Below are 13,628 nucleotides of genomic sequence, written 5' to 3' on the forward strand. Positions count from 1 at the left end.
CCGGCTCCAGCCATCCCATTAGCTTCTCGTTTCTCAACCAACTTGAGCAGTATTTCTTTACTTTGTTTCCATCATTATCAGAAGACGAATCGGAAATTTTTTCTAAAATTTGTTGTTTTAATTTATAACGACATTTATTTCTTAAAAACTTACTTATTAAAATCGATGAGACCTGCGAAGATGGAGTACGTATGTATGTATGTAAAAAATGCACAAAACCAAACATGTGTTTACTTCAAAGAAAATTCATTGTAGAATCTACTCTTGTAGCTAGTTCTTTAAGGAAATGTCAAATACCGTAAAAAGGAGAATCCAAGGCGTATTAACAAGGTGAGTGCGTGACTGAGTTAATACGCCTTGAGATAATCACTATATATGTATGTAATTTGAAAGTGGTGATGATATTAAAGATGCCACATTATTACTTACTTCATATTATACCAGATTTACGAAATTCTAATGATATGCTTAAACAAATTTTATGTTTTTTTAATTTTATATTTGGAAAATACATAATATGTAGTTTTAAATTGCCATTGCAAAAAAATCCCTACAATTCGACAAAAGTAAAAAATCTTTCCGTTTTTCTCTACATGTGAAATTTTGGCAAAAAATCCCTACAAAAAGGGAAAATTCCCTACACTTGGCATCACTGGCTGTACAGCAAAAGTTTGCAATCTAAACTCAATCTCGAGTTTTTACCAATTAGCCAGTAAATTTGTAGTAATTTAACTTCATTTGAGTCAATTTCGTATCTATATGCTTTTTCGAGGTAAGACGTCGGTCTAGATGCAGACCTAGATATTTAACTTCAGTGTGTTGAGGTATTATATGATTATTTATTAGGATTGGAGATTTTTGCTCGTTTACTTTTATTCTCCATTGTTTTAACCCAGTGATGTTCATCCCATACAACAATTGTTTAAAAAATTTAAACACATTTGTTACGCTCTTTTAAAGAGCGTAATAAATGTCTCATTTTTTCAGAAATTCAATAAGCATTGTTGTTGGTTGGTTTTTGGATGAAGCATAGCAAACACACGCGTTTCAATTACAATTGAACACAAAAAAACAAAGTTAAAAATAAATAAAAAATTTGAGAGTATTTCGGCCGTATAATGTATATTCTTTCATTTCCTTAAAATTTAAATTATATTCATTTAATAAATTGGTTTTATTTGACAAAAATTCTAAATTTAAACTTTCTTCATTTTGTTGTTATTTTAAGTGTTTGACATTGTTTGCTGGGTAGCTCTCTCACCAAATATCTTCATTTTTATTTTTGAACATCACTGTTAAAATTTAACCACCTTTCTATGTCGAGTATATGGTTTTGTAAAAGTACAGATGCTTCTTGGGGGTTTTCATGAATGGCTAGTATAGCTGTGTCATCAGCAAAAGTAGATATGTGGGTTCGACTGTTTGTAGGCATATCACAAGTATATAGCAAATATAGGAAGGGACCCAGTATACTTCCTTGGGGTACGCCTGCTTAGGCTGTTGTGAACTTATGAAGTCTCCCTCTTTATGAACGAACTTTCGATGACTTAAATAACTTTCTAGAAGCTTATGTGTGTTCACGGGTAAACATTGTTTTATTTTTATCGATAATCATTCATGCCATACTTTGTTGAAGGCTTGCGAAACGTCGATGAAGAGTGCAGAACAATATTTTTTTCTTCAAATGTCTTGGATATGATTTCTACTAACCTGTGAGTTTGTTCTATGGTGTTATGTTTTTCTCGAAATACGAATTGATGAGTTGGAATGTAATCAAAATGATTCACTATCGGCTTTAACTTGTGCATTAACAGTTTTTCGAATAGCTTTGATATATTTGACAATAGGCTAATGGGTCTATATGATTCTACTTTACTGTGATCTTTTCCCGGCTTAGGTATCATTGTAACTAAAGAAACCTTCCATTCTGGTGGATAATATTCAAGGCGTAATATTGCATTAAAAATAAATAGGATCCACTAGAATTACGTAGAGGAGGTCTGCTCATAACAGGTCTTTTTAATTTTTTTGTGGCTCGCCATAGAGAGTAATTTGAGTACAGGGTGGCATCTAAGTTCTCCAGATATTTATTAATTGAGTCAGTTTTGCGTTTGTGAAGAAGCATACTGAGGCGTTTGCGACATTTTCTAAGCTCCGTTTTAAGTTGAGGGGATCTGTAGAATTGCCACTCTCGACGAACTCTTCTTTTTATACCCTACACCACCATAGTGGGGAGGGTATTATGCGTTTGTGCAGATGTTTGTAACGCCCAAAAATATTAGTCTAACACCCACCTTAAAGTATACCTATCGACTTAGAATCACTTTCTGAGTCGATTAAACGATGTCCGTCCGTCCGTCCGTCTGGTTGGCTGGCTGGCTGTCCATGTAAACCTTGTGCGCAGAGTACAGGTCGCAATTTTGAAGATATTTCGATCAAATTTGGTACATATTACTTTTTCGGCCCAAGCCTATTGAAACTGGCTGAAATCGGTCCATTATTTCACCTAGCCCCCATACAAATGTCCCCTCGAAATTGGACTTTATCGGTAATAAATGTTTAATTTATCTATGTATCAACACAATTTTCGCTCCAAATAAGTTTTATATATACAAAATTCATGTCACCAAATTTTGTTACGATCGGTCCATAATTAGTCATAGCTCACATATAGACCCGCTTCCGAAAATCACTTTAATGTGCATAAATCACTTAAAAATGTTGGTATACACACAAAATTCAACATAAATAACTTTCATATAGACATAAATCACACGACCTAATTTTATGGTGATCGGTCCATAATTGATCATAGCTCCCATATAAGGCCCCTTCGAAAAATCACTCAAAAATATAAATTATTGATATTTTAAAAGAAAAATATTTTTACTCATTTACTTGGTGTAGGGTATTATATGGTCGGGCTTGACCGACCATACTTTCTTACTTGTTTCAGCTAATAACTGTTCAATGTCTGCAGAATAGAGTCTATTGTATCTTATTTGTTGGGTTATTTGAGTGGCGTGTTCAACATCAAGTTTTAAGTTTTGTTCAAAATTTTTGAGTGAGATATCGATATCTTCTGGTGTTCTTAGCGATATATTTTCTGCTCTGTGTGTGCTAATATATTTTCTATATTTCAACCAATTTATTTTCGTGCTTAATATTGCAGCGTGACCAGTCGGGGATATTATTTCTCGGGGGTTCAATAGAGTAACGAAGGTGGGTGAGTGATCCGAGGATAATTCTAATGAAGATTTAACCTGCATTAGTTCCATTGGTAAATTTTTTGTAACTGCAAAATCAATGAGATCGGGTATTTTGCTTGGGTCAGTAGGCCAGTATGTTGGTTCTCCGCTCGACAGCACATTCAAATTCAATTTAGAAATTGTATTAAACAAAGCGCGACCTTTCGGGGTTATAAGTCTTGATCCTCAGTGCGTATGCTTAGCATTATAATCGCCAGCTGCCAGGAATCGGGGTCCTAGTGATTCGTAAAAATGTTCATATTTGTTTTCAGTAGTCGAAAACCTTGGAGGTGAATATATCGACGAAATTAATAGGTTTCTGTAGTAATCATCCATACAGATTGTCGTAGCTTGAAGATAATCTTCACAAATATCACACATTGAATGGTGTTTGATACGGGTTTTAATTAAAATTCCAGAGCCTCCACATGCTCTATCTTTTGGATCATTTGTGCCATAAAAAACATATCCATTTATCATAAATAAACTTCTAGACGTCAAATGGGTTTCCGAAACTAACATTATATCAACGTCATGACTTTTAAGAAAATACTCGAGTTCGTTTTTATGTTGGTGAATGTCGTTAGCGTTCCAAAAACATATTCTTAGGCAGTTCATGGCCTGTTAAGCACAGCCTGCAATAACATTGATTGCATCTTAAGCATTTCTTGCATCATGTTACTCATTGAGTTTGTAAAGTTATTTACCGATTGCACAAGAGTTTCTATTGTAGATTCTAGTCTGGTAAAATTGAAAATTGGCGTTTGCTCTCTTACCTCTGGGTTCATATTTTGGTTTTGTGGTTGACGGACTTGCGTCTGAGTTTGGTTGTTTCTTAGTACATTTGCATATGTTTCTTTGTTATCATATGTCTGTTGCAACGGGGGGTAGTTAAAATTGATGTTATTTAATGGCTGAGCGGGGAAAATCTTCGGTTTATGGCTTTGTGATTTTTTAACAATTGAGTAGACAGGACAACCCCTGTAGTTCGCTGTGTGGTTACCTCCGCTTGGCGGTTAAAAACAAGCTGTCATCTATTATTCTGTTTGTTTTGTTTATATTTTTTTCATCTGCATTAACTGTAACTTATGCATTTCTGCCTACACTTAACCTTCGCTCACTGTCTTCGTTAAAGAGACTCATTAGTTGTAAATACTTTAGTTAACACTCTTGATCTATATTTAATAGTTAATGCCCAAGGTTCAAAGAAAAAAATAAAGAATTTTGACTTATTTGTCTTTTAGTTCTTGTTTCGATTTTTTTATTTAATAATATTTATAAACATTAATATTTCGCGTAATTTATAAACAGGTGTAATTTATATTTATTTTCCGAAATAATCATTAAAATAACAAATTAACTCGGAGTAAAAATAAAACACGTCCAATTTTAATCTTTTTATAATCATATTGTTAGGCATATTCTATGTAGGGTTTTTATCCCGGAAATTCCCGGTACAAATTTCCCGGCAATTTTGCCTATTTTTCACTACCCGATTCCCGGGATTTTTAGTCGGGAATGCCGGGAATTAAAAACTGAAGAAAATACATAGAAAACAAGTTAGAACTCTATTTTTTCACCAAAAAACAGTGAAAAGTTTTTTAATTTTTTTGCTTATATCTCGGCAATAATATACCGCTTATTATTATTATTTATTTGGGGGTTTTCGTATGAAAATTTAAAAAGTGAATTCATTATTTATAGAATTTATTTCTTATTGAATCATTCTAATTTCTTCTTCAAATCCATAACAAAATAGCTTCATAAATTTATTAATTGATTAAATTTTTCTTCAATTCAAATCTAGTACAAAAAGGCTTAAGACAATTTTTTCAATTAATTTTGATGTGATTTAACAAAAATTTAATCTATTTAAAGTTTGAATAAATTCTGTTATTAATTAACTTTAATGAATGAATGAATCTAAAAAATTAAATATGAGGAATGGATTTATGGAATGAAAGGCTGATATTCTTTAATTACGGATTAAGATTTTAGTGAATTAAGCTCAATTTTATTAATTCGAAGCTGTGATATTTAACAATTATAACACTAAGTTTTTATATGAAATTTGGCTATAATATTCCTAATTTACAGTATCATTATATATTTCGGGAATAGCCGGTTACCCGGGAATGCAGAAAAAAATGTCCCGATTCCCGGGAATCAAAAAAGGTCGGGAAATTAAAAACCCTAATTCTATGAGGCATTGGGAATACTGGTGTAGCCGTCCTTAATTTCACCACAATATGACCAGGCCAAAAATATATAGGTTTTAGCTATTTTAAAATTCAGATATTTACATATGGGGAATTACACGAGAATGACTACCACGACTGAAAACCCAAAAACCCTTGAAACTTTTTTTCAAGATGATTTGAATAGGAGAAAACACTAAAATATTACTATGTATTTAGCTTATTACAACATTTTATTGGCAAAAATAATAGTTTATACTGACTACATATATTTAATTTTTTAATTTAATTGGCGTGTTTTAGGCTGAAATTGCGGTTAAAACTAAGCTCCCAATTAGCATATAGTATGAAAAGAATTTGACTCTGAATGGAACATAAAGACCAAATTATTTTTAATTTTTTTGGGTTTATTTTTAATAAATGATCTACAAACTCTAAATTTTAAATACCGATATATTAAAAGATGTTCTTGGATTAGTGGGCGTGTCACCTCCCATACAATGTAAATTCTTAATTTCGAATGTCTGAAGAACTATAATCGAAAACGTACTTAAACCTTATACAAAGTAATTCCTTATCACTATAGGGAGTTTGGTTGAAAAAAGACGCAATTGGTTTAGTGGGCGTGGGACCTTCCATATAAAGTAAATAGTTGTTTTCGAATATCTGGAGAACTATAACTCTGAAAGTCTTCTATATTTATACGAATCAGTTTCTTATTACTGCATGAAGTTTAACCAATATTCGGAGGGATCGGAATAGGGGGTGAGTCGCCGCCAATATAAAGTAAATTGTTGTTTCTAAATACATACATCTAAATTCAAACTGTGTCCGAATGGCTGATAATAGTAACTAGGACCGCCTGGTGGCCGAAATTCGACCACTTTTAAATCATATATGTTTCATCAATATTGGTTGACAATAAGGGTGAATTTCAAAACGTCTGTATGCAATGCAGTCTTATCTTTATCAAGACAAAGCAAGCAAACGCGTAGTTAAAATTAAAAAAAAAAACTTAGCATACTGCCTGTTTTTACTTTTTCATACATTTTCCGATATTAAACATTATCAAAGTTTACACGGTTGCGTTAAGAATCGCTCGACTTTTTAAGGTTGCATTGCATACAGACGTTTTGGAATTCACCCTAACATACTTAAAAGTGTACCACAAAAATACGTATGGTCTATTTATATATAAGATTATTGAATATATTGACAATTACAAGTGTTTTTGCCTGTAAAATTGTGAACTTGTGAATAATTGCGTTTCATCAAAATACAATTACAAGTTTGTAGCTACAAGTGAATTTTACAAGTCACAAGTCTACAAGTCATACTTCTACAAGTGGTTTTGTTTCACTAAACTAAATTTGCACTTGTAAACTTGTAGAATTGTAGAAAAAAAGCTTAGGGTCGACGGAGACCCTCAGAAAAATTTTTACAAGTTACAAGTGATTGATAAATTGAAATAAAATTAGTTTTTTAACTATTTTTTAATAAAAATTAGTTAACATAAACACAAAATCGAAAATTTTTAATTAATTAGCATTTGGTTACCTTAATATAGAAAGGCCCTAACTCGTGTTTTTTTTAAGCCGAATTTTGTTTGCTAAATATGATTGGACCATTTATCGAAATAATCAAAAATCTGAGCTTATAAAAAACACGAATTAGGGCCTTTCTATATTAAAGTAACGATTTATTTATTTTGTTTACTAGTAAATAGGTTTCATATATACAGAAGTTATGCCACCTAATTTTAAGGCGATTGATGTAGGGTATCATATGGTCGAGCGTCACAGACTATAATTTCTTACTTGTTTTTTTTTTGCCTTTGGGAATAGCCACTTTGGAAATCTAAACATATATAAATTAGTACCCAAAATTGAAAAAGTATTTATTTTTATCAGTCCCCGCACATTTTCCGATAGATTGGGTATAAACAAGTAAGAGAGCTATATTCGGCTGTGCCGAATCTTATATACTCTTCACCAAATTATACTTCAAAATACAAATTTTACATTTTTTTAGGTAAACAAAATTTTTTTTTTTCCGAAGTTGTTTTTTCATTTTTTGGAAAAAAATATTTTTCGAATTGTTATTTTAATTTTTTTTTTTAAAAATTTAAAATTTTTTTTTGATGAAAAAAAATTCGGGTTAAAAAATATTTTTTATATAAGAAATATATTGAAATATGTTATATTGCGTTTTTATAGGATATTTTAGCATTTTGAGTAGTAATAAATAAGAATTGTAAAATTAATATCACAATATATATGTACTAGAAATTGTAATTGTAGAAATTGTAGTTTACAAGTGCAGAAAGCTACAAGTGTTGTGAAAATTTTAATGAAACACAATTCATCAGCACTTGTAAGAATTAGACTTGTGATTGTAACTTGTAAACTTGTAGAATTGTGGTTTAGTGAAATAGGCCCCTGGAGAACTATAATTGTAAAAGTATTTAAACTTTTTACAAATCAATTTCTAATTATTGTACGGAGTTTAGCTGAAAATAAGCGTGGCACCTCCCATACAAAGTGAATAGTTATATCGAATATCTGGAGAACTATAGTTGTGAAAGTCTTCAAACTTTATATGATTCAATTTGTTAAGTGCATGAGGTCTAACCAATAATGTGAGGAATCGGAACATTGTAAATAGTTATTTATAAATATCTTGAGAACAATAATTACAAGATTCTTCAGACTTTGTCCATATTTTACATAGTTTGACTGAAAATGTTCTGGATTGGATTAGTGGACATAGCACCTTTCATAGAATGTAATTAGTTAATTTCGAATATCTGGAGAACTATAATTGTAAAGTACTCAAACTTTGTATGAATCAATTTCTTATCAATGTACTGAGTTTAGCTAAAAATGGCCTGGATCGGAACAGTGTGTGTAGGACCTCCATTCCAAAGAAAATTTTAATTTCGGGAGTATTTTAACCATTGCCTGAATCACTTTCTTATATTTTTACGATGATTGGCTGGCTGATCTTAGGCGGGATCACTATGCCGATGATACCCTTCATATGAAGAAAAATATTTTGTTGAACTTGTTGATTTTAGAGGTCTGCAACACAATTAGATTGTTATTTGCAGTCAGCTCTTTCCCATATACGGTATTGGTCATTTCTTTGCGCTATACACCAATCGTTACTGGAATCCGCATCAATCGAACATTAATCAAGGATTAATTTTCTTCGACCTTTGTTCTCTGTTTGTCCTCCTCTAAGTCGGACACCTTTTTAATTTGGAGACTAGCATTACAAGGCTATCCTCTTTATAACTTCAGAAAGAAGTTTCTCGTTATTGGCTTTAACAGTTTCTTGAACTTCATCTAACAATGTATCGTTGTTGACTCATGAATTTTCTTGAACTACAGCTTTAACTTCAGCTAACAGGTCGTTGTTTGTTCTAGAAGTTTCTTGAAATTTGTAGTTTGTTTCTTTGAATTTTTCCATCATAGCAGCACACATAGTGTTTAAATTCATGCTGCTAGTTGTTGTTTTTGCTTTATACTCGAATTTGAAAGTTCCGATATCAATATCACGCCTTTTGAATTCATCTATCAGTCTCTTTTGCAATTTTACCTTGTTACCTGCTATCGGTAGCTCCAACTTATTCAATTTCTTGAATTGTTCCACTTTTAGCTCCTCACATTTCATGACTGCTTCTTATTTCGAAATCTCACTTTAATCTTTTAAAAAACGGTGGATTATTTCCTTTTAACTAAACTTCATTCTTTTGATTACAAATAAAAGCACTTTAAAAATTGCAACAACTTTTTATTTAAATTAACACAATAATTTAAATAGTCACTATATATTAATACACACACTCTATAATGTACAAGAATACAGTTGATATTAAGTCTAACAGCACCTACAGTATACTAAACTGACTGCAACCTGCATCCACTATTTATATACACATTGACATCTTCCAGCAGTTTTATGAATTATCTTAACATACAAAACTAGAATATTGTTACGTTTTAACCTTTTCAAAACGTTGGTTTATTTCCTTTAAATAAACCGGATACTTTTGATTGCAAATAAAAGCCGTTTAGTAGTTTAAAAATTGTAACAACTCTTTATTTATTTAAAATGTACAACAACAGAATCAAATAGTCACTCAGTGTTTTTTATACACGTTTATAAATTCGCAGAAATACAAACACACTTTATAATGTACACGAATTTACTTGAAAATACAGCACACTTTAAGGCACTCAGTTAATGTTTATTCGAATAGCGTCTCTGATAAACTGACTAACGACTGCAACCTCTGCCACTATTTATAACACTCAGTTCTTTCTTGAGTTGTTCAACTTTTAGTTCTTCAAACTTCATGCTTATTAATTTGCAATCCCACTTCTGACACCAATTGTTACGTTTTAACCTTTTCAAAACGCTGGTTTATTTCCTTTAAATAAACCGGATACTTTTGATTGCAAATAAAAGCCGTTTAGTAGTTTAAAAATTATAACAACTCTTTATTTATTCAAAATGTACAACAACAACAGAATTAAATAGCCACTCAATGTTTTTTTATGCACGTTTATAAATTCTCAGAAATACAGACACAATTTATAATGTACACGAATTTACTTGAAAAACACAACACACTCATTTGATGTTTATTCGAAAAGCATCTCTGATAAACTGACTAACGACTGCAACCTCTGCCACTATTTATAACACTGCCATTTGCACTCTAGATTGTTCTTTAACTGCCAAAGCTCGTATATTCGAAGCCTAGAGCTTTCGAATACACACGCCATCTCTGGTGAACTATCTACAATGTACTATAAACGTCAAAACTCGAATATACGAGTTGCAGCAAACATTCAGCTTTGCCATACTTACGATCAATGATCATCTCAAAGCTTTTATTCAATGTTAACAATGCCCACAGATATGTTACAGTTTGAGAGGCACTGCTATTTGAAAACATTATGCAACTTTAAATCAGCCGTTAAAACCGTTATATTTGAATTCAAGTACAATTTCGTAACAATATTATAGTTCTAGAGCATTTAGCAGCTTCAATGTTAATGTTAGAAGCTTTAACATTTACGGCCATTTTCACAATGTACGATTATTTCATTTTAACCGGGAAATTAACTAACTGTCGGTTTGTTTAACGGGGACCATTTAACCAACGGTTACCGATTTACGTTTCACCATCATTTGATTACTTAACCAAAGCATTCAGTAGAAAGTATGGCAATAATGCATACATTTGTTTACGAAAAATAATGTAATGAAAGATTCAAATATAAAAAATTGTCTAAAAAGACGGCATAATAAATAATAATTTGTGTTTTATTAGTTGTATAATAAAAAAACGTATAAAACTCAAAACTATTAAGGTACCTAAATTTAAAATTTACAATAGGTATTGCGCATTTTTAGCAAGAAACAAACTGAACAATAATTACTGAAAACCAACAAGGAAAAGTGCACATTTGTTGTTTGGTTTGTAAGTGAAATATCCGGTGGTATCTAGATCACCCCGTGTAAAATTTCCTTATCTTCGCTTTACACTTTTAAAAATCATAAATATTACAAAATATAAATGTTTTTCCATGTTCTTTTATTATATTTCTTACAATTAAGATGCTAACCGGCGAAATTTGTTCGGTTATATTTAACAGCAACTTTGTTGTTAAATAGTGTCAATTAAGAATTAATCGTACATTGTGAAATTCAAATTAGCCTAACTTGCGGTTAAAGTTCACGTTAACTTTACGTACATTGTGAAAATGGCCGTTAATGGTATAGAAAAAAGTATTCTTTTTCAGTTTTGTGTAGGGATTTTTAAACATTTCTACACCGAAAACTACACCATTCTTCATTGAAATTGAGAAAATTCCAAATGAAGTTGAGAATTTCAAATTGAAATTGCGAAAATTCCAAATGAAATTGAGAAATTCCATTTCAAATTGAGAAAATTCCAATTGAAATTGAGAATTTCCATTTGAAATTGAGAAAATTCCAAATGAAATTGAGAAATTCTATTTCAAATTGAGAAAATTCCAAATGGAATAGAGAAATTGCATTTCAAATTAAGAGAATTCCAAATGAAATTGGGAAAATTCTAATTGAAATTGAGAAAAATTATATAAATTATTTTAATCTAAAAATAAACAAAATTATATCAGATGTGTAAAGATGTGGTCTGGATAGAGAGACCAATTTCAATTAATTTTGTCGTAGAAAACAAGGTTGGTCTCGTGTTGGATCACGAACAGTTCTTTCGATACTGATAGGTGCAATTGGTACCGCAGGCATTATTCAAATGGATAGTCGTAGAGGTTCGTTCAAAAGTGTTGATAGGAAGAGTTCGGTAATCAGTTATCTGAACTCGTTTTGGTATGTGACAATGCCCCTTGCCACATTCGTTTACGTGAAATTTTCGACAACTCTTCAGCAACACTTTTACCATTGAGTCCCTAATCACCAATGCTGAACCCTATTGAAATAATTTGGTCAAAAATCAAAAGTATTGTGAAGTCAAAGATGAATATACCAACCGTAAATCCTCCTAATGTAGGAGAGAGGATTTTATATCTTCAAGAATTAATTAACGATTCTAAGTCCTGTATAACTACTGGAGATTGCAGTAGAGCTATACAACATACATCATCATTCCACCAAAGCGCTTTGGAATTGCAAGATATGTCTGTTGGTCAATAAGACTGTGTACATATGTTTTTTGTTTAATGTATATTATAATATTTATTTATGTAGAGTAAAATAAAATTTTCTCAATTTCATTTGGAATTTTCTCAATTTCATTTGGAATTTTCTCAATTTCATTTGGAATTTTCTCAATTTCATATTGAAATTCAAAATTTCATTTGGAATTTTCTGAATTTGAAATGGAAATTCTCAATTTCATTTGGAATTTTCTCAATTTGAAATGGAAATTCTCAATTTCATTTGGAATTTTCTCAATTTAAAAAGAAAATTCTAAATTTCATTTGGAATTTTCTCAATATCATGTATAATGTTCTCAATTTCAATGAAAAATGGTGTAGATATTTAAATGTGAAATGAAGGAGTTAGAAACCTTTCGAATGAAAATAACATTACTTTCTAACGTTTGAATTTTGATATCTTAATTTTGGCTGACTAAATGTAAAATTTTGTTGGTGAACTGTACAAATGTTATAAAATTGTAACAATTTTAATTTTTTTTTATTTGCAGTACATTAAATGACACACATGCCATTATATTAGCCCGTGGAGGATCAAAAGGAATAAAGAACAAGAACTTGTTGCGATTTAATGGAAACAGTATACTTGGTGGCACAATTCAAACTATAAAAAATTCAGGAATATTTGAAAATATATGGGTTTCTACTGACAGTGATCTAATTGAAATGGAAGCTATAAAATGTAAGTTATTATACTGTTATATAATGAATGTGTTTCCCACTCACATTTACTAAAATATGCAAAATGTTTTAGCAAATAAGAACCTTTTTTTAATATTTTACCTCACAACTTCCAAATACCAAATAATATCACGGCGCTACAGTGAAAAAAAAAACTTGGAAAACGACCTAGCGGACTTGCTGAGTACATTATAAATTGTGTCAAAAAATTTCACATACTACGTTTATACGTAGCCTATTCTCAAAAAAATTATTTGCAATTAACTAACTAACTTTTTATAAGTCACTTTGGTTACGGAAAATTTTTGTTTTTATGTGATGCCGGTTGGTAAACATAATAATTTGGTAGTAATGTTTTTGAAAAAAATATGATACATATTTTATTTCTTTAAATGCAAAAATTAAAGAATCTAAAATGCATATTTGACTTGCAATCCAATTAATGCAAAAGCACAATGAAATATTTTAAAAACTTTTTAAAAAACTAAAAACATTAAAACATATGGCAATTTTTAAAATCTTATTTGCAAATTGTTTTCGTGAGTTAGTTATTCGCAAATAAAAAATTAATTCACAGTTTATGCGGCAAATTTGTCTATAAACGTAGTAACAAATTGATACATGTGTAATAGGGTGGTCCATGCTTCAATAGAAAACAAAAATTTCCAAGTAGAAGTTACGCCAGCTCCTAGTTTTGTAAGAAGTACCATTCACACTATTTATTCAAAATTTCAATAACTTACATATATTATATACAGGGGAGTGCT

The 13,628-nt window shown here is 30.8% G+C and overlaps 1 protein-coding gene across 1 annotated transcript in view; it reads left to right on the forward strand.

The window, feature by feature from the left end:
* The first annotated feature begins 286 nt into the window (after nt 1–286).
* Nucleotides 287–13,628, forward strand: part of Csas (CMP-sialic acid synthase) — a 121,509-nt gene continuing 108,167 nt past the window's right edge. The window contains exons 1-2 of the mRNA XM_065505917.1: nt 287–330; nt 12,672–12,862. Coding sequence (XP_065361989.1) covers nt 287–330; nt 12,672–12,862 — 235 coding nt within the window. The remainder of the gene's footprint in view (nt 331–12,671; nt 12,863–13,628) is intronic.

Source organism: Calliphora vicina, chromosome 3, assembly GCF_958450345.1.
Source record: "Calliphora vicina chromosome 3, idCalVici1.1, whole genome shotgun sequence".
Classification (NCBI taxonomy): Eukaryota; Metazoa; Arthropoda; class Insecta; order Diptera; family Calliphoridae; genus Calliphora; species Calliphora vicina.